The sequence below is a fragment of the Sipha flava genome, unplaced genomic scaffold, assembly GCF_003268045.1.
Source record: "Sipha flava isolate LNK unplaced genomic scaffold, YSA_version1 71_pilon_pilon, whole genome shotgun sequence".
NCBI lineage: Eukaryota > Metazoa > Arthropoda > Insecta > Hemiptera > Aphididae > Sipha > Sipha flava.
The window spans coordinates 2,522,595-2,549,662 of record NW_020273611.1 but is presented as its reverse complement, the minus strand read 5'-3'; the positions used below and the strand labels follow the sequence as shown (position 1 = coordinate 2,549,662).

At 32.6% G+C, this 27,068-nt stretch overlaps 1 protein-coding gene across 1 annotated transcript; it reads right to left on the bottom strand.

The window, feature by feature from the left end:
- Positions 1–937: 937 nt before the first annotated feature.
- LOC112692251 lies at positions 938–26,765 on the bottom strand. The gene is made up of 7 exons (XM_025566859.1): positions 26,404–26,765; positions 25,466–25,740; positions 6,121–6,340; positions 3,341–3,492; positions 3,059–3,260; positions 2,862–2,973; positions 938–1,612 (listed from the first exon to the last, which is right to left on the bottom strand). Exons 2-7 carry the CDS (start codon positions 25,500–25,502, stop codon positions 1,475–1,477), a joined length of 861 nt encoding a protein of 286 aa, XP_025422644.1. The 5' UTR covers positions 25,503–25,740; positions 26,404–26,765; the 3' UTR covers positions 938–1,474.
- Positions 26,766–27,068: the final 303 nt, after the last annotated feature.

Here is a 27,068-nt window from a genome sequence, read left to right as displayed (position 1 = left end):
TACAAACCGACTTTAAAAATAATGTCTTGTATTAATACATTTTATATAATTTCTAATACATAATAACCAAAATATTTATATTTTTTAACATATCTTTGTCTAATAAGAACTCATTTTGAATAATCTCACCTATTAAAATGAATCATCTGAGTGTTAAACGACTAATTTTTTTCCATGTATTCCTTCTTTAACTTGTTCATATTCAGTTGCGATTTTATTAACTTTGTATATACCTGTTGATGATTTTTTAACTCGAAACCGGTCAAACATTATAAATATATAATACTTAAAGCATAAAAATTTATTTTGTCTTTATATAAGCTATTTATTTATTTATTAACTTACGAGTATTGACCATTCACTCGTTTTTGTTTTATTTTTTTATTATTTTATTTTTAATATGTGATAAAATTTTTACTGTGTTTGCGCATTTTACGAACTCTCGGTTACAATCCTTTAATGAATGCTAAGATTACGTTTAACATTGTATTAACATTATTTTCATCCATACAACACTTAATAAATCATCAGATTATATATCCTGTCAACTTCATATATTTATAACAAAGGTGGATCCAGTATCTATTTATGGTCTTAATAGTAGTATCTACTTATGGTCGGGGCACTTTATAAGAATAATCAAACAATATAACTGATCATAGGCGAATGTAAGAATATCTTGGAGGAGCATAGACCCCCTCCCAAGAAATAATGTGACAATATTGAACCTACTATAACTGTCAACATTTATTTTTGTAATTTATTATTTATTGTTCTTTTAAATATACCTACTTTATTTTTAATATTATATTTTATTATTTATCATTTATTAGACTAAAAAAATATTTATATTAAAAAGCGGCAATTTGTTTAGTGCTTAAAGCGGCACAATGGTTAAATCTGGCTCTGTGTGCAGAAATAATGATATTCAAATCCGTTCATTATAAACAACTGATTTTATTTCTAACTCCATCTGTTATTGCAGCAGAAATCAACGGCAAAAATAAAACAAATGATAAAATTACATCTAATAATTATAAGTATCGTAATTATAGCAATAATTGGTGATTATGCTGCCTACCAGAATAAATACGCATCAGACCATATATTATACAGTACAATTCACGTCTGCCGGTTGTACAGTACTCTATATCGATTAATCAATTAAAACTAAACATAATAGGTACAGTAGTGCAGTACTCTTACAATGATAATCGTACAGTGTACAGGAATTTAAAAATACGAATAAAAATAAATAAACATCAACAATTATAACATTAGGTACAGCAAATAGTAGAGTAACGAAAAGGTATAAGGGAGTGAGACGGCAGGTACACGTATACATACATATATAGGTACCTAACTTGTTAAAAAAAATATTACTACACTGAAAACGACAGCTGGCCTATGAATATATTTTCCTTGTGTCGTTGTAGTAGATTCCATTGGAGTCGATCTCAGCTCGTGCGCGGCGTTATCGCGTTATTCGAAATGCCACCACCAAAAGCACCGCGGCGGCGGTGGTCGTAATCCTCAAAGATCCAGTGCCGACCGACGACGGCGACCCCGATACGTCACCATCCTTTAGGTCTCCGTAAGTGTCACAAATGTTCTGCAATAAAGATATCTTGTTACATACAGTTTTTAATATCGTAGACGGTTGTATTAGAACAAGCGATATAATTATGCGGAAATATATAAAACGAGCAGCGTTAGGCAATCAACGATCTTTCGTCGTATTATAATTTCGATCATTCTCTGCACGGGTATGGCATCAAATAAACACCGTAACTATTAGTAAAAATATGAAAATAAATTAAGTGCTGCAAAACTGTACTACGCGGAACAAGGAAAAGCATCTGAAAAGTTTGCTTGTGTGGTTATGAAATCGAAGATAGAAAATAATATAAGTTCAATACAATTAAACATCATTCTAATTGCTCGAGCGTTATGTATTTTATGTAGTGTGATGACCCGAGAGAAAAAGTGCATTCACCAATCAAACGTGTGAGAAAAACGACGTCGCAATCATGTCTGCGTTCGCCTGTTCGAAAAAATTAAAATTATTTTTCCGGACTAAGACCTATGGGTATCTACTTATTTTCGGTGGCGTTATTTTGGGAGGGCAGGGTAACTTATGCATTTGCCACAGTCTAGAAATTAGGTATTCCAAAGTCGGCACATCATCAAAATATAAATACTTATTTTATAAAGACATAGACATACGCGTACTGTGAGTCAGAAAAATGAGGACTACGCATGCAACTTTGTACAAAGTATAAATGATACATTATAATTGAATTAAAATTATAATTTGGACTGGTTTGATGTCCCCCACCCACCACGTTAATCAGAACTTTGGTAAAATGAGCCTCCGAATCAGCAGTTTAATAAGAGCATGCCGGCTGCCCTACTTCAGAAAAAACTGAGATTACGCCACTACCTCTAACATAAATATTTTTACACGGTACACGGTAAGGACACCTACAATTGAAACGATTTTTGTGTCAGTATTGTTTAACATGTTATAAATAATCAATGATATGTACAGATGTGTCACAAATTTTAAAAAAACCGTTAAAAATAAGTGTGGAGTAATGATACATGTGCATACATTTTCTAGTTAATCAAGGTTTTTAGTGCAGTTTTGTTTAGGTACGTGAATTTTGAAAATTTTGAAAAAACAAAAACGTTTTATTCGGAGAAATAAAAAGAGAACAATTTGTTTACACTTGTGGGTATGTTTTCGAAAACTTCCTATTGTGAAACGCGCGGACCGCGTCTTGTCATGTAATCGTTGATCAGTCACGAGCACTATAAAATCACGCAGAACATTCAGTGAATTGGAGTTGAATACTGACCAGGAGCGAAGAGGCCATCTGACTGAGGAAGCGATTCGCGAACTCTTCTGTTTCCGCGCCGCACTTGGCCCGAACAATGCCGTTCACGCATTGCAAGTGTCCTCTGAAAGATCTGTTGGAAATCGGCGGAAGCGAATAATTAGCGCGATCGAATGGCAAAACCCTGTTGGTGAATCGTGTAATGCGTTTTAACCTACCGGCACAAGTGGGCCAAGTTCTGGGTTATTTGTTCCACGCCGGCAAACGGCACCGACGTCAACTGAGATCCGTTGTTGCCGTTTTGATATTGGTACGGCCCATGGTCCACCATAAGGGAAGCTAGTTCGTGTTTGTGTCGCTGACCGCACTTCACGTACTCGGTGTGCACGGTGTGCAAACAGACAGCATGTTTTCGATACTCTGTGGGGGCGTATGAAAAAAATAATAAAAAACTATAAATACGTTTTTGCAGGCAACAAGTACCTATGTACGAAACTAACCGTCCCTGTAAGGCGATCCTTCGTTGCACAACTCTTGCAAGTCCATCGTCGGTACCGAGTATAACGAGTAAAATGCTCGTCGCTGATCTTTCGTCAAACAACGGCGCGTAAAAATGTCCACACATCTTAAATGCCGTTCCAAATATTTGTACCTGTGTCATCAGGGTTGAAAATAGCCAATAAATACTGAACCACCGTTATATCATGAGCAAATTATGTAAATTTGGACATAGTGTGTGCGCGAGTACGTGTGTTTATTTTGTGTATATTTTTGTTAAATTACGAGAAGTTTGCTGTTTTTTTTTTTACATTCAACACAACACACAATGTATAAAAATAACTTTGATATGTAATAATACTATTGTTGCGTGCTGTCGTTCAATCGTAAAGATGGTGTTGATTTAGGCATATTCCAAATAAAAACACTCAACTGAGTTAAACTGTTTATTGAAATATTTCTAAGTACAAATTATTTAATTAAATTAACAAATAAACTGGCGTGGATGTGCTCGCTAAAACACGTATTAAACACATCTGAATATTGGTCTATTCGGGACTCCCTTATATACCCCGCTTCTCATAGTTGACCCGAATCTAGTAAATACTAAATCACTTGTCATTTGACATTCTGGTTTGATGCTACTCGTATTTTGTGCGCCCAACCAAAGATTACCTATGTAATCAGTTGACCTCGTGAATTTCGCATTTTGCACATACCCTACTGATGCCCATTTATAATAGTTGTTTTTAATATTTATTTCATACTAGTTATCTTCTCTACAATAAAATTCGTAAAAACCTACATCTCCGTATATCAGTATATCATACTGATGCCTATTTATAATAGTTATTCTTAATATTACACCTTGGAATGTAACCATACGGTATATATAATATGTGTTTGCGTTACCCTCTGTTTTAAACTAATAGTTTCTTTCTATTGTTGCAAATATTATATTATTTATAATCATTCCCCGATCTCTACTATTTATGATTTATGTGGTCCCACCTATGTAGTAAAAGTCGTAAGGACCTACATCTATGTATGTCCATAACACTATACATGTGTGTTGTACTGGTTAAAATGTGGGTATTTAATTATATTGGTTATAAATAACAAAGGTAAGTCTCGTATTATCAATAAATGTATTTTTCTTGATGTAAGTGAACCCAAATTTTTTAAATGCTCTTCCAGAGAAAATTGTCTGAAAGAAACGCTAAAGGGATGTAAGTAACAGTGTGGCAAAAAGTGTAAAATGAATGGTAGGAGTTGCTTATAGGCAGTGGCATATTTAGTGATTTGACCTTTGTAAGTCATACCCGGTTTTTAATTAATAATAATTAATAATTCTTTCGGCATTGTTTGATTTTCAAAGAAATTATAAGTTGTTTTATTATTTATTTATTTAAAGTTTAAAATCCCAAAGGGCTACGGTAAAAGTTTCCAATTAAAGGAAAAATATGTACCTATACGGATACACAAATTGTACTTATAACCGGATCTTTCTTAAATTTTGATCCTGTATTATTACTGTAGTGAGGCAGTGGTGAAACCCTTGCTATAACTGTTATAAGGAATGTTTTTCTTTCCGTGTTTAGTTGTGACTAGGGCTAGGTTATATACGTAATAAAACATTTTAAAATACGTATGCAGTAAAAAAAAAAAATGTACGTAAAAATTAGATTATTAATTGGTAATATTATTTATTATTTACATTAATTTTTATTTATAATTATTAATTATTAATTAATTATTACATCAAGTATTATATGCTGTTGAAACGAAAACTGGATTTATAATGACTTAAATTTCGTTTGCACAATTTTACTGTCTCGCGTTATTAATGCCGCTAGAAAGATAATATATACCGTAGGTAATTTTGTTTATGGTGTTTGTTTCAATGAGATAAAGCAGGTACTACACAGGAAATATATTTTTATGACAATTTGACAAATAAAGACGTTCATTAAATAAGTACCATTTCAAATTCGTTGGATTTAAAAAAAACTCTATGCAATTATATGCATTGCGTTCAAAGTATACAAAATATATATAAAAATGTTTCTGTTTAATCGAGGATAAACCAAATCGAGAGTACAGTGCATTTATCACAAATAATTTCTAATATATTTATTAATATATAGGGACTACAGAAAAAAAAAACATGCAAACGCACAGAAATCCTAGCCCTAATTGTAACCATCTCAGTTGTAGTACTAACAGTAGACGAACGTGACCGAATCTTAAATTGTAATAATTTAAGTAAGTTATGGTGTGATTGTTACGTATTGTGAACAGAGTAATCTCGGGTTTTCGGTATTTACTGTAAATATTATGTAGCTATATTATATATTATGTAAATATTCAAAATAAAATTGCAGAACACATGTGGATGCATTTTGTATACGTATTTGCACGCGTGTTGGTCTGTATGTGAAAAAAGATTTAACTTTTAAGAATTTAGTAGAGCAATTTACACATAAACACACGTTTTCGAAGTAATAGTGAGACGCATAAGTAATTGAAGTACTCGATTGTTCGACATTCGAATCGTTTACTATCAATTTTTAGTATTAGAAAATATTCAATACTTTCTAACACTAAAAATTGATAGCGATGGGCCGCAGAACAAGATAAGTTTTCAATAAATTATGCAGGTAATGTCTGCTACTTTTTTTTTTATACCGCCACAGGACGGTCAACGCAGATAATGTGCGTATTGCCAACAAGCGTTTGCCGACGGATGACTTTTGTTTTTATACTGACGACAGGCACTTACGGGCAATTTGGATCTTGTAGTATGTCGTCGGCGGCCTCTGCGTCCACGGGCGGAGGCGCCAGTTCGGTGTAGTTGAACAACGGTAACGTACGGCAATTGGCCACACGGCCGTCGTCACATTCACTGCCCGAAATACTGGAAAACTCTTCGCTGTTCAACGTTATTGGTCGCTTGACGTTATCGACGACCACTGCGGACCGCACCAGCGTCACAAGCGTGCCTAAAGTCAACATAGGAAAACTCAAATTAACGACCGACCGACCGAAAACATTTTTAACGTTCGGAATATTTTAACGTTAACATCAAATAAAAGTTGTTACGAAAACGTGAAGCGTTCAAACTTCGATCGCGTTACAGGTGAGTGAAGAGACGCAATTTTTCGATTTGAGTATATTGGTATTATGTTTTTCGCTTGAACTGTAATGCCTAATTCACGCACCGGTTCGTCCAATCAATAAACATAATAATGCAAAAAGTAATCGACGACTCGATAACAACTACGAGATGACAGCGGTGTTAGAACGACGCGCAGACTTCAAGCGATTCACTGAAGTGAAAATCGCTTTGTGTTCGTTTTTCTGGTAATGAGCACGTTGTTATTTAATCCATCGACATAATGCGCAATGCGCTCGGGTAAATATCAGTAAAATCGCGATGTAAAACAAAACTAATAAAATAAATCGCGCACGCGTAAAATTATTTTCCATCGATAGACCACGAACGATAGAATGCGGAATAGGACAGCGGAATTTCGAACGTTGTTGTATTGATCAAATATTATTGATGTATTTTTTTTAAAAAATATTTCGTTTACGCGTACGTTTTTCTTTAGTCCGAGCGCCTACACTAATTATTCGCTCTGGTTTAACATCAAATACTATCGGTACCGTTTTGCTCCGACCGTATTTGTCGCTAGACTGCAACTCGTCGAGATCGCCGATCTCGTAGCAGTCAGCTCTAACAATAGGTTCACTACTGTTTGTTCGTGGACCGAACGTAGTAGCCGAGTTTGACCATACTCACGTACACAAACACGACCGGACCCGTACGGCACAACGTTATTACAACAATAGAATTTGGTTGTATTCCGTTGTTGTACATTCGTTTATCATCGTGTTCCCTGACATCGCCGTCGGTGCACAACACTCGCGCGGGGAAAACGTATCGCAGGGAACGGACGTTATTAGGAAACAACGCCACGCAGTAGTCTAAAATTAAAAATAGATGGCCAAAAATGAATATTTATAATATTTATGTTTCATACATTTTTTTTTTTTTTGATAATTCATTAACTACTAATTATAGCATTATACAAGATATAAATCCTTTAAAAATATTCCTTTTCGCAAAAGTACACTAAATCATTATTGATGAAAAAAAATTTTTTTTTTTTTATTTAAAATATACGAGTAATTAATTTTTACTGATAATTTAATAATTTTAAATAATTTATTGTTAAAATTAATATAATTTTTGGATGTATTCTTTTGTATGTATACGCAGTCAAAGATTTATCTTTATTATTACGATATGTGTAAGGGTGTATAGGTTGTTGAATTTAATTGAATACTGATAAGATATTTTGGACATTTACGATACATTAAACACATACAATAAAACTAGATGATATAGTATATCAGATATATAAAAAAAGATTATGTTTAGATTAGTCTCACAAATCTGCTCTACCGTCGATAAGATGTCATTGAATCTGACGTCTTCATAACATCGGAGATGTACTTGTTTAGTTTTATTTACACGTTTTATGTGTTTTATTTTATTTTATATACAAGTACATTCAATATAGCTTTTAAACCCATTTATACTCGGAAAGATTCCCATGGACGGAATAATATTAAAATGTCATTTGTACACTCATTATATTAACTAAAATATAATCTATTAAACATAATACCTACTTTAAAATTAATATCGTTAAAAAAAACATTAACATTATTATATATTCTGTTATAATTAATAAAAACGAGTCCTTTTTGGATAATGTTGTAGGGGTACGCTGGAATAGCCGATCATTTAGTTGGGATACTCGATAATGAAACGCTGTTTATTACACTGACAAACGGCATTTATTTAAAAAAAAAAAAAACACTTCAACCGAACCCGAATCGATGTCGATAGCAAAACCAAAAGATTGTTACGTTTGCCGTGACTGCCGTTAAACAGAGGCGTACGCTATATTGTTATTATATTGTCGTCGTTGAAAAACTGCCTTCAATACGAATGATAATTAAGAAATAAATAAAAAATGAAATACGGTAATAACATATTATGTCCTCCATTTATTATGCGCGCGCGCACGTGTAAAACGATTAACGAAATCGGCTCGTGCGGGCACTCGCGAATAGAATTACAATTAATATTGGAATAATAATTAATTTAATATTACGTATTGTGCGACGGTGTTCGCTGCGGCCGTAATGACTTAGCGATTCATTATTTTTATTAGCTGTATCGGTTTACAATCATTGTGCGTACCGCCGGCACGTGTGATAAATTATATTTATCTGAGTTATCTACAAAACTCGCAAGTTTAGAAAAATCAAATAGCCAATTACTTAATAGTTTAAACATATTTAGTGAAATTGAAAATATTTTGATAAATATTCCTGGTCACAATAGGAAAATAGTTAAAAATAAATTAAAATATGTCATAGAAAAAATGAAGGATATAAAAATATTAAAACTTACTCTGAGGTTATGGCCGGAAATAAAAATATTAAGTTAAATATATACAACACCAATTTATTTAAATTTATTTTGAATGTGCACCGATAATAAGTGTAGGCGTTAAACGTAATTTTTCATTGTATAAACATATTTTAAGTAACAGACATTAACAATTTTCAAGAACACAATTTAGAGATGTATATAATTCAGAAAAATTATATATGTCGTAAATATTATTTAAGTAGGTTATTAATGATTATATATTTGATATGATTTTACTATGTAATTTGAATATATTTTTCATTGCAATTTTAACATATTTACACTGAAATTTTGATAAATTTTCATTGCATTTTTGCATGTTTTTATTGTAATTTTAAGATATTTTTAACGTAATTATATCCGGTCTTTAGTTATAACGTTTTGCAGCGTAACAATTATTTTTATCACGTAGGTGATGGTGTTAAGACATGGGAACGTGTTGCATTGCGCCTGCTCGCTGCTCGCCTACATCGTAACAAACGACGACGACGTCGGTTATTGTAATCCGTCGACGACGACAACCGTGTTACAAACTATACACATTGTAAAAAAGATCGACTCCTGTAGGGTTTAACAAGGTTACCGACCCCGGTATTACTTAGCGTTTTTAATTTTACAACAGTAGTCACTATTGTACAACGGTTAATGAATTACAACGATTGTGTAATTAATGTAGCGGATTTGTTGGATCGAATCAACTGTTATCCACGGAAAACTGCACGAATCAGCCGATAATTTCCAAATAAATCAATCAATAATTTCCAATTACTTGCGTTGAATAGTATAAACAATCTGATTTCTGAACGGTTAAACGCCCAAGCGCAAGGTTTGTCAGTTCTGTGAGCGGACATTCTTCGACATTGTATCAAAAAATCTATGACTGAGCAATGGTCCATGAGCGTTACGTTATACTTATTAATTATGAAGATTGATTGTACATTGTCATCATCGTCGAAGTCAGGGGCGTATTTCAGGGAAGGAAGGTTGATGGGGGCGATCGTCCCTCCTGGATCGATCATATGTGAGATAAACATTTCAAAATTTTTTAATGTGGATCATATTATAACGATACTTAGTGTCCATACCATAGGGGCAATTGCCCAGGGCCCCGCGCCTTAAATTATAATTAAGGCCCCACGTCTCTCATTTAACTGAACTTAAAATATTTTATTAATATAAATTATAAGACCCAACATTTATTTTGCCCAGTGCCTCGCAAACTCTAGCACCGTCACTGAATACCAGGGCACCAAAACGTTTATAAACAATTATAATTTATAAATATACTTTCTGAAAATACGTTGGATATTATCCGCACGGAACCCGTATGGCCTGCCTCATCAAAAATAATTTTGATGAACACCGATGAAATATTACTAGTAATATACTATACATAAGTTATAAATTGACAATAAATGCTTACGAGTATTTTATGTGGTATGTGCATTTTATTGTTGTTATACAACAAAAATGATTGCTTTATTTATAAGTTATAAGTTATGAGAATTACAAAAAGAAAATATCGTTAAAGGAATTTGTACGTATACGCAGGTATACGGCGTAAACACATCAGCAGATTTTCGATTTTCGGGGTATGCCTAATGTAAAATACTATTTTACGGGTATACGCCTCTAAAATAGCTCGAAAAAAAAAAACTAATAATAATTTAAAAGTTCATTGGAAAAATTGTTATGAACCATGAAATTGATTGAAATATTTAGCTGTTGAAGATTACAGTCTACGCTGTGTTTAATGTATTTTGTTAACTCTAGTGAATAACATTGAATAAAATAGTATGGAGTGTGAACATTCAGTCCATGATTCTTAAATCTGCATCATGTAATTTATAACGTGTTACAAATGTACATATTGTGGTGTTATATTTCATGGTCTTAATAGAACTTATAAATATGTAGTTACAAAGGATTAATTCAATTTTTTCGAATGTATTGAGAGAAAAAAATTGTCGAGCGAAGCAAGAAAATTTTTTTTAGGATTGATACCCATATTTTTGTTAGTGCTTATACCCACAAATATATTTACCAATACACCACTGATTAAAGGTAATATTATATATTATATAATATTTAAAATATGTAGTTATTTTACATGAATGGAGAAGAAGAAAGAATACAGAACTAGAAATATTATTACAAAACACAACCATAACGGAAGTGATAAAAAATCGAAGACTCCAATGGGCAGGCCATGCTTGGAGGAACCAAAATGAGCTAATTAGAGCAGTATTAGAACAAAACCCGCAAGGAAAAATACCGCTGGGAAGACCCAAAACAAGATGGGAAGACTTAGTTAAAAAGGATGTACAATCGCTAGGAGGAGGAACGAATTGGAAAGAAAGAGCAATGGATAGAGTATAATGGAGGAACGGGTGTGAGATGGGATGGTCTTGAAAGGCCTTTTACCAGAAGAAGAAGAAGAAGAAGAAGTTATTTTACATAGTATTGCTTGCTGATTGCTACTACATTTAAAAATGTTTCAAATTGTACGCTAATTTAAATAACACAAAACGCTAAAAGGAAAATTTTTTAAACTTTAAACTATTTATAGCGTTAAACGCTCAATTTCTTACAACGTTTAAATGTCCCATAACGGTAAAGAATATATATTATTTTGATTTAATCCCTGGTTCGAAACTTTCAAAACACAGACAGGTGTTAAAAAAGAACTACACAAAAGTCTATTCTATGTGGATCCAGCATTAGATCAAAGAAAAATACTAAGGATTCACCTGATTTAAATATTACCAAAAATTTTACCTGTAAATTTTGAGTCTGAATAATTGAATTAAAGAAAAATTTGAGCCGCCCCCCCCCCCTTAGAAGTAAGTCTAAATACACTCCTGTTCAAAGCTTTGTATACATTATTATAATACAATACATTATGTTTGAAGTAGTACGGAAAAAATAATGTGAGATCGGGTGTGTGTGAGATTGTCGAGATAATTAATAAACAAGGTTTACTGGGAGTATTATAGTATGCAAATCGATCTGAAATAATATCGTGTGATTGTAAAAATACGAAATAAACCATTGTTATTTATATCCTGTAATGAACTATGAACATTTGATAAAATATTCGAATACATCGTTGATGAGTGAATAATAATTTTAAATAAAAGAAAAAACAATCGGTACTTATTCGTAGACCGACGGTCTTCCCGTAGCTTCAAAACGTTCAATGATTGCATCAATAATATATTAAATATGTGTACTAATAAGACACTAATAATGTTAGTAATTAGTTTTATTAAAAATAAAAACGACATTTCCGGTATTGATTATATATAATTAAGTGCTATTGTATTTTTAAATAAAGTAATTAATGCGCTTATTTTTAATATGGGGAATACAACGAATTATTCATGTGATTTACATATTATTATGGTAGGATCATTCAGACGCACATTTTGATGTCGCAATAAAACACGTGTAGAATAATTACGCATTAATCGCAATATTTTAAATAAAATATTCTATACATATTTTAAATAAGTATCAGCAATGTTATACGTTAAGTTTTATTATGGAGGGGAGGAGATTAAATTGCAAATATAATTTTTATCTTAATATTAAACGTTTATTTTACACCTCTTCGGATGAAAAATTTTTGTTTTTGTAATTCCATTGAAAAATACTGCATTTTACACACATGTTAAAAAATTCACGATGTGCATATTTTTTATTCTAACCATTTCAAAACGGGATATTTTTTTTAGTTCTTGGAAGGGATTTATCCCAAAAATCCCTCATTTGTACACCACTGAGTATCAGGACGGTTGTGTCACCAAACAGTAAGAGTAACACAAATACGAACAACAATAATTGTCCTAACTATAGCAAATGGTGGCACGGTTACAACTGTTATATTGTAAAAATATTACGGATTTTGGTTATTCTAGATTCGTTTATTCAGTTTAATAATTTCTTTTTCATTTAAAATGATTTATGATATAAAGTGACAATTAAAGTGACTATACAGTAAAATTTATTGTATAGTCACATTTAATGTTACTATAAAATATAATCTTTAAAATATTAAAGATAAAAATGTGTAAAAAAAATTCGGATCAGTTACTAATTTTTTTTTTTTTTTTTGCTGCAATCAAGCTTTCTGATACGAATTTTTAATTTTAAAAATATTTTTCCGAAATTAAAAAACAAAATGAAAAATACATTTCTGAGCAAAATGTAATTACATTTAAGTTACTATTGATATTTAAATGATTTGACAATTTAAGCCGGAATACCTTGCTAAGTACATTCAGATTAATAAAATATTTATGAAAATTATTATTTTCTTAAGTAATGTGAAAAAGTGTATTTTTTGTTAGAACTTTTTGTATCTTTTTTTTTTTTTTATATTATTGTTGTTATTGTTGAAATATATGTCTTGAGATCTATTGTTTTATTAAATACCTTGGCATAGAATTATTTTTTCGGTACCAATAATTAAACACTGCAATTAATTAAATATTTATATAAATAATATAATATTAACGTATTCGTTCTAGTTATATGCACAAAATTTAAATTATGCTTAATACAAGTATGACCGGTAGCTTGTCCAGTGGAGCGAGTTGACGAAGGGCAAACACTCGATATCAACATTTTCCCTTCTTTTCAAAAATGAATATCCTCCAAATTCAAATCTGGATAACCAAGTATACAAATAATTTCCAGATCAAGTCGTAACCTGATAATCACATTCCACTTCTGTATATGAGCTAGTTATTAATCATTACCACATTTATTCGTTTATGTTATTATAATTTGATGTGCGTACGTTTCCGCGCTAAATCAAACGAAATCGCCACGACTCATCATCGTTAACTACGTACGATTCACACGTTAATAACAAAAAACATTATTAAAAAGGTATAACACTAATACATTAAGGTAATAATTCAAATGTAATGCGTTTAATAGTTATTAATTTATTTTTATTCTACTCTATTTTGGTAGCGACGGCGGCAGCAGAACCATATTGTTCGAAAATAAAATTATACAATATGGATATTGCAATATATTAAATACATAGGCGTGCGCACATTGGGTTCCGGGTGCGCCAAAGCAAACCCCAAAATGCTGTAAATGGGGCCTAAAATCTAAAGCTTAAATTAAGGGGCTTATATTTTAATCTGTGAAAATTAAATGTATTGTAAAATTAATTGTAATTTATTCTAAAATGTTTAGTAAAAAATAAATAATGTTTCGTAATAGAAAAATAAAATATTTTTTTTTAAATTTTCGTTCAAATAATTATTATGGAATTAGGGTTCGGAAGTTATAAAAGGCAAAAAAGGCAAAATATGCACGAAAAAATGTGAAATATACAAAAAAATATTTATGTATTTATTAAAAGTTAATTAGTAAATTATAAAAACCTATATTTCAAAAAATTGTATTATTGAAAACTAAAATATGGAAATATGGCTAATAACCGGTTGGAATTTGAGATTTTATTGAACTGAAAAAATAGTTAGGTAGTCAAAAAAATTTTCATTATTTGTGAAATACAAAATTTATATATGTTGTATAATACCTGTTAAATTGTTGCATTAAATCAATAATATTTTCGTTAAATTCATAGTAGACAATAAAAAATAACAATAAATAACCATGAAAAATAATATTGGGTTTTTTATGATGCATGTTTTCCGCGTTATTAGCGTTGTGTCATGTAACATTATTTAAAATAAATTGGATAAGAATGAAAAATATTAATTTTTTTAGAAAATATTAAATATGCATACAAATATGCGAAAATCAATGAAAATCGACGAAATACACAAAATATGCATTATAATTTTCAATTTTTAAACTCAACATTGTATAGCTCGGATTTCTAGTTTGGTCTGCTATACAAAACAATACGTAACTGCTATAACTTCCGAACGCTAATAATAATATAACAGCTAAAATTTACTACAATAGTACAAATAATTAATTAAAGCTACCTGAGAAAAATATGTGAGATTCAAGGAAAACGTATTCATTGCATAAACAATTCTGTAATATTAAATAAAAAATTAGTTAGATTTATTTATTTACACATTATAGTTTATTATTAATAAACGTCTAGGTATATTTAATAAACTATTAAGTGTACCTACACGTTTTTTTAAGATAAGGCCCAAAAGTATTGTAGGAACCCCCCTGAAATATAGATCTACTCACACCAGTGATTAAATTGTCAATACAAGAAAACAGGAGTGTTGGTTGAAAAGTTTTTTCGCGTCAACTCGAAAATTAATTCTAGTACAGATCTACAGAACGGCTCTTGAGGGATGGATGAGCGAGACCATCTCAGCAGCGGACCCGAGTCGATCGTCCTGACGGCTCTAGCGGTGGGTAAACGCCTGCGCGTTCCCACCCTCTCACGGCCGTACACCCGCGGTTATTTCGCTCCGACGCCGCCGCCGCACCGGTTGACCGTCGCGGGGCGGGTGCAAATGGAACAGCGAACGACGGCGAGGTCGCCAGCTTGCCGATTCAGCGCCGACCGTTTCCCGTCGACATTGGTCTGGACGACGACGACAACCTTCGCGCGGTCCAACAACAAGTTATTATTGTTACATCCTGATCGGTAGAGGGCACGCGGCGGACAAACCGATATCGGCCGACGAAACGGACTGCATTATCGGTGTTCGATCCGGGCACATGTACGATACGCGATGTGCGCTTGCACGTTCGTATAGTTATGCACTGCGCCTCCCCCCCCCCCTCCCGGGAGGAGAATGTTGTCATCGGTCGTGTCCGAATATCGCACCGGATTCGACGGTAGCAAATCGAAGTTTCGCGTACCCAACCGTAAGGCGACCGCATATGATAAACGAACGTGTTCAATGTGTGATTATGATGGATCGATTTTATCGGTGAAAATAGTTGAAAGGCTACTGGGAAAAACGATAACAGTCGAACAACGGAAAAATCTGATATTTATATCGTCCTGTCGTTTGTTGAAGTATATTTATTTATTTATTTATTTTTTTTTTTTTTATACGATTTATCAAAAATAGTTTTTTGAGTTCTGAAACTATAAAACTGCAATACAAACAGTTTGGAGATATAGACTATTATTGTTTTTCCCCGTAGCCCTTCAAATGTTGACGTTATTTTTTTGAGGAGTGAAATGATCATTTAGTAATAACAATGTCAGAATGGTCCAACCTGCGGCCCTCGAAGCCTTTTATTTTTATTTTATTTTTTCAAATTCAGTTGCATTTTGTATATACGTGACGATGAATATTTTATTCGAAATCGGTCGCACTTTACAAAAAAAAAAAAAAAATAATAATACTCCAAAATAAGCTTTTATTTGTTTAAAAAATTTAAAAAAATATATATATTTATTTTTATCGTACCTTTGAAGATTATACAACATGGCATTTTTATATTATAATCTATCAAAAATTTGTTTCACATTTAATCGTTTTAATTATTCGAGTATTCGTTTGTGATAAATAGCGTAGCATTTTAGCTACTACTGTAAAAAGTTTATGTGTGGGTTTTTTTATTTTTAAATATGATTGCATATTTAGCCACTTTTCGTATGCAAATACTTGCATCGCATTCGACAACATTTTAAACGCATATAATTCCGGATTCTGCTAATTGCTTACGTGTACGGATTGATATAGAGCTCTATATATAAATTAGACACGATTTTCGAACCCCCCTCTCCCCCGCCTCCGTAGGTGTCGGATTATTCGTCCTGACGTGTTTGCCTTCTCGCGTGTCGGCCAGATGAGCAAGTGCAGGTGCAGAGAGGGGTAGCTAATTGAAAATAAAAAATAGAAACGAACGAACGAAACAAGCCCTGATGACTGTGACGCAAGTGATGGCGGACTCCTACACGGCACCGTTGTCGTCGTAATATCATGGCGGTACAGCACCGACAGCATTACTTCACTTAAGAGAACGTCACGCCCGCGCATGTTGTCACCATATGCACAAACGTACAACGTAGCAAATTTGCGTTCAGCAGTTCAAATGTGATGATTTTACCTTTAACATTGGATTAAACTGACCTACAATAAAATTTTAAGGTAAGAACATTACCTGTGTTTTGCTTGTCGGTTTCTTTCGATATTATAATTTTTAAGCGAATTACGAGTGTGTTGAAATATAACACTTAAAAAAACACTCATAACTCGCCTAAAAATTATAATATAGGAATAAACCGACCAACAAAACGCAGATAATGTTCCTCCCTTATAGCTTGATTATAGGTCAGTTGGCTCCAATATTAAACCTAATATTATCACTACATTTTCACTACTGAATGAAAATTTGCTATATGTTGTACGCGTGTCGGACGGAGATAACACGTGCGGGTGTAGCGTCCAATTAAGATTAAATATAGTACTGCGTTTCGATTTCAAAATATTATGCACGGGACGCGTTCGTCAGCAGTGACGTTTACCTATGTGTATTTCCGTACGGATCGCCATCAAGATAATAAGCAACAAAGGCTAGTAAATGGCTAGTCATTATAGACGACCCATTTATGGCCGCAGCACGAGCGCCGGATGAATACGCAAATGAACTTTCAATATGGTTTATAGATTGTAGATTGTAGAATGTAAGCTTTTGCTTTTGTTCCTCACAAACCCATTCATGACAGACCATTTGTGCGCTTAATATTCGCAGTTAACGAGTTTTGTCCTGACGAAAATTTATGTTTAATATACGTTTATACAACTAACAGCTATGAAGCATTTCACTCCAAATAATTCCAATTAATAATTTCAATTACATACATGTGTATACATAAATACAATTATTAATTAAATAAATAACTTCAATCAATTCAATCCAGCTGAATATTTTTAAACTTATTGAAGTTCTAAAGAATTTTCAATACGATATTTATATTAAGATTAAAATTACTGGAACATTATCAAAGATGACGCGCAATAAAAAAATTATTTTTCAATCAAAAATTAAATGCATTTAAAAGTAGTAAATTTGAATTTATAAAAACGATATCATTTACATTTTTGTCAAATATGTAATTATATAATTATTTTAACATTTAATTTATATTAACTTCAAATATGACAATATGATATTTTATTTTATTTTTATTTTTCAACATTTATTCCAGTGTAAAATGTGTGTTTACAATAAGGCGTATTCGAATAAAATTTTATTTGAATAAAAAATTATTCCAATAATTTTAAAATATAGTTATTCGAATAATGTTCGTTAATTTTGTTTGTATAAATATAGGGTTCGAAATTTAAAATAGGCACATATTATAATTTATAAACAATAGTTGGCATTATATTTTAAATTACATGATATAAATCTTATTTTATTCGAAAAAATGTAAAAATATTACCTAAATATATTTTATTATACATTTTATTTATTACTATATTTGAACTTATAAATATGATATGCAACATACATACCTATATAGTATAACATATATTATTATATACGGTAATACATGTCTATACATCATAATCTAAGCCTATAGAGTACTGAGTATGGACTATTTAATAGATATAATAATACCGTCCTCACTATTGATATAAGTATAATTATGTTTGAAAATTATTTGATTTCGAATAATATTATGATCCCAAATTATTAGAATAATAATATTTTAAATAATTTTAATACATAATTCTAGATAAAATTTTGCCTAACTCTGGTTTATATCTGTATAATAGTGTAATGGACAAACGTCTTGATTTTAATTTTTAATAGTTTTAATTCAATTTTTTCATAATTTGTATTATTTTATAAACTTAATTATCATATTTTAAATTAACTATATTTTATAATTTACATTGCATATTCGTAAAATTGATTATTAATTATTAATTACAATAAACTTTTATTGACACTATTATTTTTTGTAAGCACTCGCTATTTTTTTTATTATTATGAATTAATAACAATATTTATTCTAGTGTAAAATGTTACGTACATATTATATTAGTAATATTGTGATTGAACAATTTATTGATTTGTGTACACAACTTTTGTAGGTACCTGTATTCTTCGGGATACCCAAAGAAGTCCACCGAACACAACTCGTGTAACCCAAAATAATCCACCGGACACAATTCGTGTCCGCGAACATATACACAACTCCGTATTAGGGACAGAACTTGTTTGTTTGCAACCATATTATTGGCTATTGATTGCTCAAAGACAACTACTGCATTTGTCAACCGAATAATAACGAATCGTATGGTGAAAAAACTCCCGTTGCGGTGATGACCCGGAGTTTGATATTTAAAATAAAAATAATTAATAATATTTAAAATAGCGATTAAACGCGTGACTAGAAAGTTGTTATAACTTTGTATACGTTTGTGCGCGAATTAAAGACTATACAACAACCGATTAGACACGGACGGTGTTAATTGTGTGCATTAAACGAAACGTTAATTAAAATTTAAATTACATTTATCTACATAATCATTCAACGTAATCCAATATGCATGATCACCGATGTGATCCCACGGATGTAATGTTTCTAAGCTTTGTGAACTTTGTGTACAAATATACCAGTTAAATATGTACGTAATGCGCACAATGCGAAGTGTTAAAAATATTTAATAATTCAACAAATCAGCTACATTATCAACTTATCAACGATTATTTATAGCCGACTGAGCGTTATTCGTGTAAATGGTGTAAATTCGTTTCATCTTCTATAGTTCAGGGAAAATGTTGAATGCTACTGACGACTACAGCGAACACGTACACATAAAACGATATTGTGTTTCACATCGTGATTTTCGTTGGTCACCGTCGAAAGTATACAATATAATGCCACGTTGTCACCACCCGTGTGTATGAATTGTTAAATTAAATCGTGTACGGACCACGGGCGTCCGTCGATTGAGCTCGCGCGTCGTTTCGAACGTAACACTTGTATTATGTTATTTTATAATCGCGCACGGTATTGCATTTCACACCTATAGAAAAAAAATCTCGCACGCTTTTCTCTCCGAACGTGTCATTAGATGTTTCAATAGACAGCGGTCGTTTATAAATAATATTTTACGTTTTGCATACCAATGTGTGTGTGTTTGTGCGTGAGAGAGAGAGAGAGAGAGTGCGTACGCGTGTGCGAGAAAAAAACACGAATACGATATAATGTAACATGAATACGGCGGAGTTGATACCAATATTAAACGCAAATACTGTGTTGAACATATTTTTATTCGGTCGAACCATTATGACATTTTTAATGCATATTATTTACAACTGTTTAGTGGTTTAATACTTAAATCGAACAAAAACGTTTGTTGCAACTAAAATTTTCAAAAGTTATTTGCACCAGCTCCAATCCGTTTGGATAAAATGTTACGTGATACTTAACAGTACATTTGGACATAGACGTGTCTACGGGGGAGGCAGGATAGGCACCGGCCTCCCTAGCGACGTTCTTGGCCTCTTGACTTATAATGGTGAAACCACGGATATATATATATATATATATATAGTATCTATATCCGTGGTTGATACAGTAGGTAATTTTAAGTAGATGGTAAATTTAAATTTTAAATTTATTGAATTTTACTATTTGTAATATTTTAATAAATAACTGTAGGTAATAAGATGTGTAGATAAGGTTGATGTATACTTAATAAAATATTTATAAAAAATAACTAAGTAGCACAATAGTTAATAGCCCTTATTTTTAAGTTCATAGTTGTAATAGTATAGGAAACCAATTTTTAAGATCAGAAAAATCTTTGATTTGGTGGGGCGAAAAAATTCCAGCTGCTATATACTTTCAATAAAACAATAATAAGTCACAAATATAGATATAGATTATAGATCGCTGTTGTAAGTAAAACATTTAAATTATATAACTGGCCTCCCCAGCCATGGAGGTGTGGACATGCTTATGCATTTGGGTAATATTTTTAAATAGTTTAAATAATTGATCAATCAAGCTATTGTTAGATTAGACTATAAAGTGTTAAAGTTACTGATTTTTAAATAAATATTTTTTCTTACATCAAATATCTTTGAAATTACAACTACAATATCTAAAATTTAAAATGAAATTATTCTTAAAGTATTTTTATAATTCAGAATATACGATATGCTCATGCTCATAGTACACAAAAATTGCGAAAGAAATAAAAACTTAAATCTACCTTCCGAAATGAGATTGTTTCGACTTCGTAATACATGTTATTCAAAAATTGTGCCAACAATGTTGTGGTATATAAGGAGTTGATTACATAAGTCTACTGTATTGATCAAACTGTAATGCATGAAAATATTGAGATTAGAAATTATATAAAATTATAAATTCAAAGCAAAAATCCTTACAAATTTATTTACATAAACATGAAACAAACTATTCTCACAAGCTAATGACTTTGTATCTACGGAAAAAGTAGGTAAATAGTGTTTTGGTTTAACAATTTCTATTATCTAATCTATAATTTTATTTTAACGGCACGTGCATTTGTTTAAAACGCGGACACCACATTTTGGCATCCCACCTGAAAATGAACTTTAAGGATTTTACGTAAGACTCTTATTTCACATAGGTTATCGATAAATTGCAAACAATATTGCGTAATTTTAGTATTTTTTATTACTACAAAACATAATATTATTTGATTTTCTGAATATCACTTTTAGCAGAAACAATACATTTTAATCATATTATTAAGATAATCGTAAAATTTATATTGTGTTATGTGAGGCAATTCTATAATTGATACTTGATAAATTAATAAAGTTATGATTATCACTAACGTAATGAAAGTTTGTATAATACATACGAATAATTGATTGAAAATATTCGAAATATACATACAAATATACATATTTAGAAACATACATTCAAAACAATTGTACAGTTATTTTAACAGTTTTTCCCGATCATTTTATATTAGTTTATTCAAGCATTTTTTTTTCAAGTTGTATTTTTATTATTTATAATTTAATACATTGGACTTGGTAAAATTGGTTTTCTGATACTTTATACATTTTAATGGATTTTTACTATACTTTTTAATTTTTTTTTTTTAGACTACAAGCAAATGCATATAATTTAATTTTTCCAATATGAATAATCGATTATTGTTGATTTTTCGAACACTTATATCTTTACAATAACAATATTTCGAAGTGTGTACTTACTTATATTCTATTACTAGTGCCGTCCTTAGAGGAGGGCAAACGGGGCACTTGCCCAGGATTTCGTGTATATAGTGTGATTCTTTTTAAAGATAACACTAAATAATTTTGTCCAGTGACATCGGATTGATATGTGGGTTTCGAGGGAAAATAAGGAATGTTTAAATATACATTTTTCGATGGTTTTAAAATGTTAAACCCTTTTATAGTGCGTTTGCACAACATAACTTGCATTTTTTTGGATAGCGACATCTACTTTTAATAGGTAATAGATTTGAATAGAATGTTATTTTTTAAGTCAATTAGATCCTTTTTACTATAGCTTTAAAATCAAAATTAACTAAATGACGAGTTAAAATTTCGATTAAAATTATTGAATTTTTCAATTGAATTCATTTTATTTACACACAGACCCAAATTAGTGTAGTTACGGCACTGTGTATATTGTATAAATAAAAATATTTACAAATACTTGAGCAATGGTTTAGAATTGAAATATATTTTAGAAATATTAGAATAACATATCAAACAACATTATTTTGAATAGATACTGATATTATTTAATTATACTGTTATAGAATGTGGTAAATTAATGTTTATTTTGCTATTAATTTTCTTTTGTACTCCACTATCCACCCATCACCGACGCTTATTGAACGTCATGTGAATATTTACCGAGTCCAGGAGCGTTGAATTTTAATGTTGTCCAGGGTCTTGCAAAACCTTGGAACAACACTGAGATTCGCAGTATATTAGCATTCAATATCCACGTAATATACACACCGGATTCGAATCGTAATCGGTTCTTTGCATGCACAATACATTCTGATGTATTTGGGCGCTACATTAAGTATGCATAATTGATGAGTATCGATTACAAAAACTAGTTTCGGAAGCTGAGACGACGATGCGTACGATGTTATAGTTGCCGACAATAATTGTCTGCAACAATAACGTTTATTATTTATTTATTATTTATCATAATTATTATGATGAATAATAAAAACAAAAATTAAGACCAATACGGCTGTTATCGCTGTTCAACGTATTTTTACCGCACGTAATCGACGTGATTATGATTACGCATTACCTATCTGCCCGCCTGCCCGTCATAAGCACAAGTATTAAAGACATAAATAAATATTCAAGTGTTTAGTTTTCAATATAGTTTAAAATATAATGTAATTGTTAAATAGTTAATAAACCATCATTAGTACAATTAAGAACGCAATTAATGCAATCCGATTTCATTAGCCTGTAAAATTGTATAGTAAACGTTATTTCTATAACCGAATATAACGTAGCTCGTTTATTTGGTATTTTATAAATGTAAACGGTTATTTGCGTGTTCTATAATTTTGCTTTTAATGTCACCGAAAACATTCGAATGCTGTTAAAAGTTGTATTGGGTTAAACAATGATGTGAAAAAATCGATTTAAAAGCTTTACACATTGAAATATTGCGTTCCGGACAGCTGCCGGACGAACTAACTGTTCGCTCGTTAATAATGTTACTAATAACGATCAACTATCATGCGATTAAGTAACAAATACCAATAATGTTTTGATCACGACGATCAAACAATATTGCACTATTCGAGCGGCTGGACACGATTGAGCGTAAAACACCTTTTTTGCGACACGATTGAGCATAAATTGTCGGCGTATCAAAGGAAATTGAAATACAAAAGAAAACCAACACGATTAAGCATAAAAAACTCTGCAACGTTGACATTATCAATTTTTAACTGGGTACAAAAATATTTATTTAAATAATTATAATAATTCAAAATATAACATGGCAAAAAAATATCATGTTTTCATAGTCAATATGTAATATACCTAGTCACATTGTATAGTATATAGATGTGTTTGAACGAAACGAAACGCACTATATACGACTATAGGTGATAATCATTTTGGAATTGTATCTTAACTGTCTTATATTTCCCCCCGATGCAGGGCCGTCCCGAAGGAGGGTCTTTGGGGGGATGTCTCACCCCCCAACGAAAACACCAGTCTGTAGTCGGACTTGTTTCATTATAACCTAGAAGGACCTAATTTTACTTACAGAAAATAAATATTACATATTTCGTAATACAGTGTTTACACGAATAAAATTTACCTAACTACTATACAATATAAAATATTATATATATATATATATATATATAATTAAATTGTCAATTTTAAGAACATGTGACACTGGCACATATATACATATTAAAAAGTAAAAATACCACTACATATAGTTAATTATAGTACATACATTGAGTAAAAAAATTGTAGTCTGCATTTTTCATATTATTCATTATTATTCATATTATTCATAACCCCCTTGATTTATTTCTTCGGAACGGTCCTGCCCCGATGCTAAATGTTTAAAAAGCCATTTTGCTCCGGAACTAATTTATTAATCGATAATATTGTCGATAAAGTTGAGGGGCTCGGCTCACGGCTCGCGTCAGATATAATAATAATTGGTGTAATAATAAGTGAAAATAATAAATTACAAAATGTTGGCAACGTGAATATGGCAACATCGTATAAAATATTCTATGCTCAATCGTGTTGCTAAAAAGGTCTATGCTCAATCGTTTTATGCTTAATCGTGCTTTCCCGATTCGAGCGATAACATAACCGCAATATTTCTAATTGTCACACGAACAGTAATGTTAGACGGGCAAACAATCGGCGAAAACAACAGAACTATTTATAATGGTCAAATAGTAGAAATAGAATTCCATCGAAAATAAACACAGAAAAAAAATGCACTAGCATACAACTGTCATACGTGCGTAACTGTGTACTGCGGTACTGCAATACGTAGCTGCCGATTGCAAAGTTGTATTTCAACATCGGTACATAATTTATTAATTACAATGACCTATACAGTGAGAGGTCAGTTTTTGCTACCCCGACACCCTAACACATAAATAAATAAAAAATAAAACGTTTCAGAATGAACGGCTAACGAATATCCTGTGCGCTGCTATACAGTGAAAAATCGTTCGGGTGGGTTCTTTAGTCGTGCGCAGGTCCATCCGTTTCCCAAAGTTGTTTCTAGATCTGTTACCCCCATTAATATATTTTTTGGCGGGGTATAATGACTCCCGGTAAAATGTTTCTAGTACAAAGGGTTTAGTAATTAATGGTTAAATATAATTTTAATATTGAAAGACGGCGTGATACATTATTGTTGTTTTATTATAGTTGTATAACAATAGGCGAACGTTTGGCTTTGATAACTGAAACATATATGTCTTTTAATTTTATACATGCATTACTCGGACGATTTATCGGAGTGTACAAGTATTTATTGTTATATTGAAATCGACAGTGCGCTTGCAAATATCACAACCAACGATATTGTACAACCGTAGTACAATGAGTAGTTAGGGTTTATCGTTCGCAACGGGTAAGAAGGAAAAAAATACGAGATAACATGGAGATAACTCACCGACAGTGACAACTAGTGCCACTACAGACGTCGTCATTATAATATCGATTTCGGTCCGCTACGACGACGATATCCGGACGGCAGGGCTCGGCTATAACAATGTAATGATAATTTGAAGCGAGTGCGGTCTGAAGGTTTTTTCAACAGGTGTTGGCGGTTGTTGTAGGTCGCGGACGAGATCGTTTTTGTTTCCGGGTTGCTCGCGTCTGCTGCTCGTTGGGCGCCCGTTGCAGCACAGCATACACCTATTACAACCCCGAAATCCGCCGGTATCGCTGGTGAGCGGGTCGGACACGGAGGGTGAAAGAATAAAAACCAAGTAGATTAACAAAACGGTACGTATATCATAACACAAATGCTTACGTGCACGCGCACACGGGTTGATGCGCGTACGCGTGTACATCACAACGTGTTTTGGGCAGACGATGGTACCGTACTGAAACGCAGTAATAATGGTAATATCGCGTCACAACCAGTGATGTTTCACTGATCAATATTGTCGAGAGTATACAACTGGCGGTGGCGGGAAAATGTTGTAAGTATTAATATGATACGTATATTTTTATATTTTTTTTTACAGAAATTAAAATTATTAAAATAAACAGAAACCATCGTTAATAGTACACCGTCAATAATTATTTCGTAGGATTATACTGATCTTGCGAGGGAACACTGAAAGTCTATTGCAAAACAATTAAAAACCGTACAACTAATTACATTTAATACTTCTCCGCGAAGTGTCCGAGACTTGAGAGTATACGTAGTGGTGAGTTTCGAAAACAGTGTTGAGAGCATACGGCCGTAGTAAACCCTATGGGGACATCACTGATCGTAACGCGAATGCTTTCACACAGGGGTAGGCGCGCGAACGCGCGTGTACGTTACGGTACGTTACAGGGGGGGGGGGGTCGACAATGTGGTAGCGAACGCGTACTTACGGATTTTCGACGACACTTGGAAGGAACGCGGTACGCGACGTGCGGGCCCGCTGCTGCTGGTGCGCGTAACCGAACCGAACTGATAGTGACGGTCAATCGCGACGGTCACGGACGGGACAAGACGGCTTGGGTTTGCGCTTGTGGCGAGCGACCGGCCGAACGATCGCGTCGTACACGTACGATGGGAACGGGAATGCGACGACGACGACGACGACGACGACGGCGGCGTGTAATGAATAGCCGCCGCCGGTTACCACCACTGCTGGTGCCGCGCCGCCGATATCAGATTATAATAATAATATTGCCGACGTCCGCAACTGGGCCAAGACTGTGCGCGCGCGCCGCGCGTGCGTTCGTGCGAGTGTGTACCGAACGCGCGTTAACCGCGTGAAACCGTTGCAGTGTATTTACCGACGCGGCCGCCCGAACACAACAGTAGTAATAATAGTAATTGTTGTGCACTCTGTACAGCTGTTGCGAACGCTTCGGACCCGTCCCCACCGCGCGCGTCGTTGCGCGGCGGCGGCAATGCTCACGAACGTACGCGCCGCGGTGTACCATGCACGTTCGACGACGGAGAAAGAGAGCGATGGAGACCGATAGGGACACTTGCGAGTTTCCGAACCTTAAGGATCGGGATAAATGTGTGCGAACGCATTATTTGA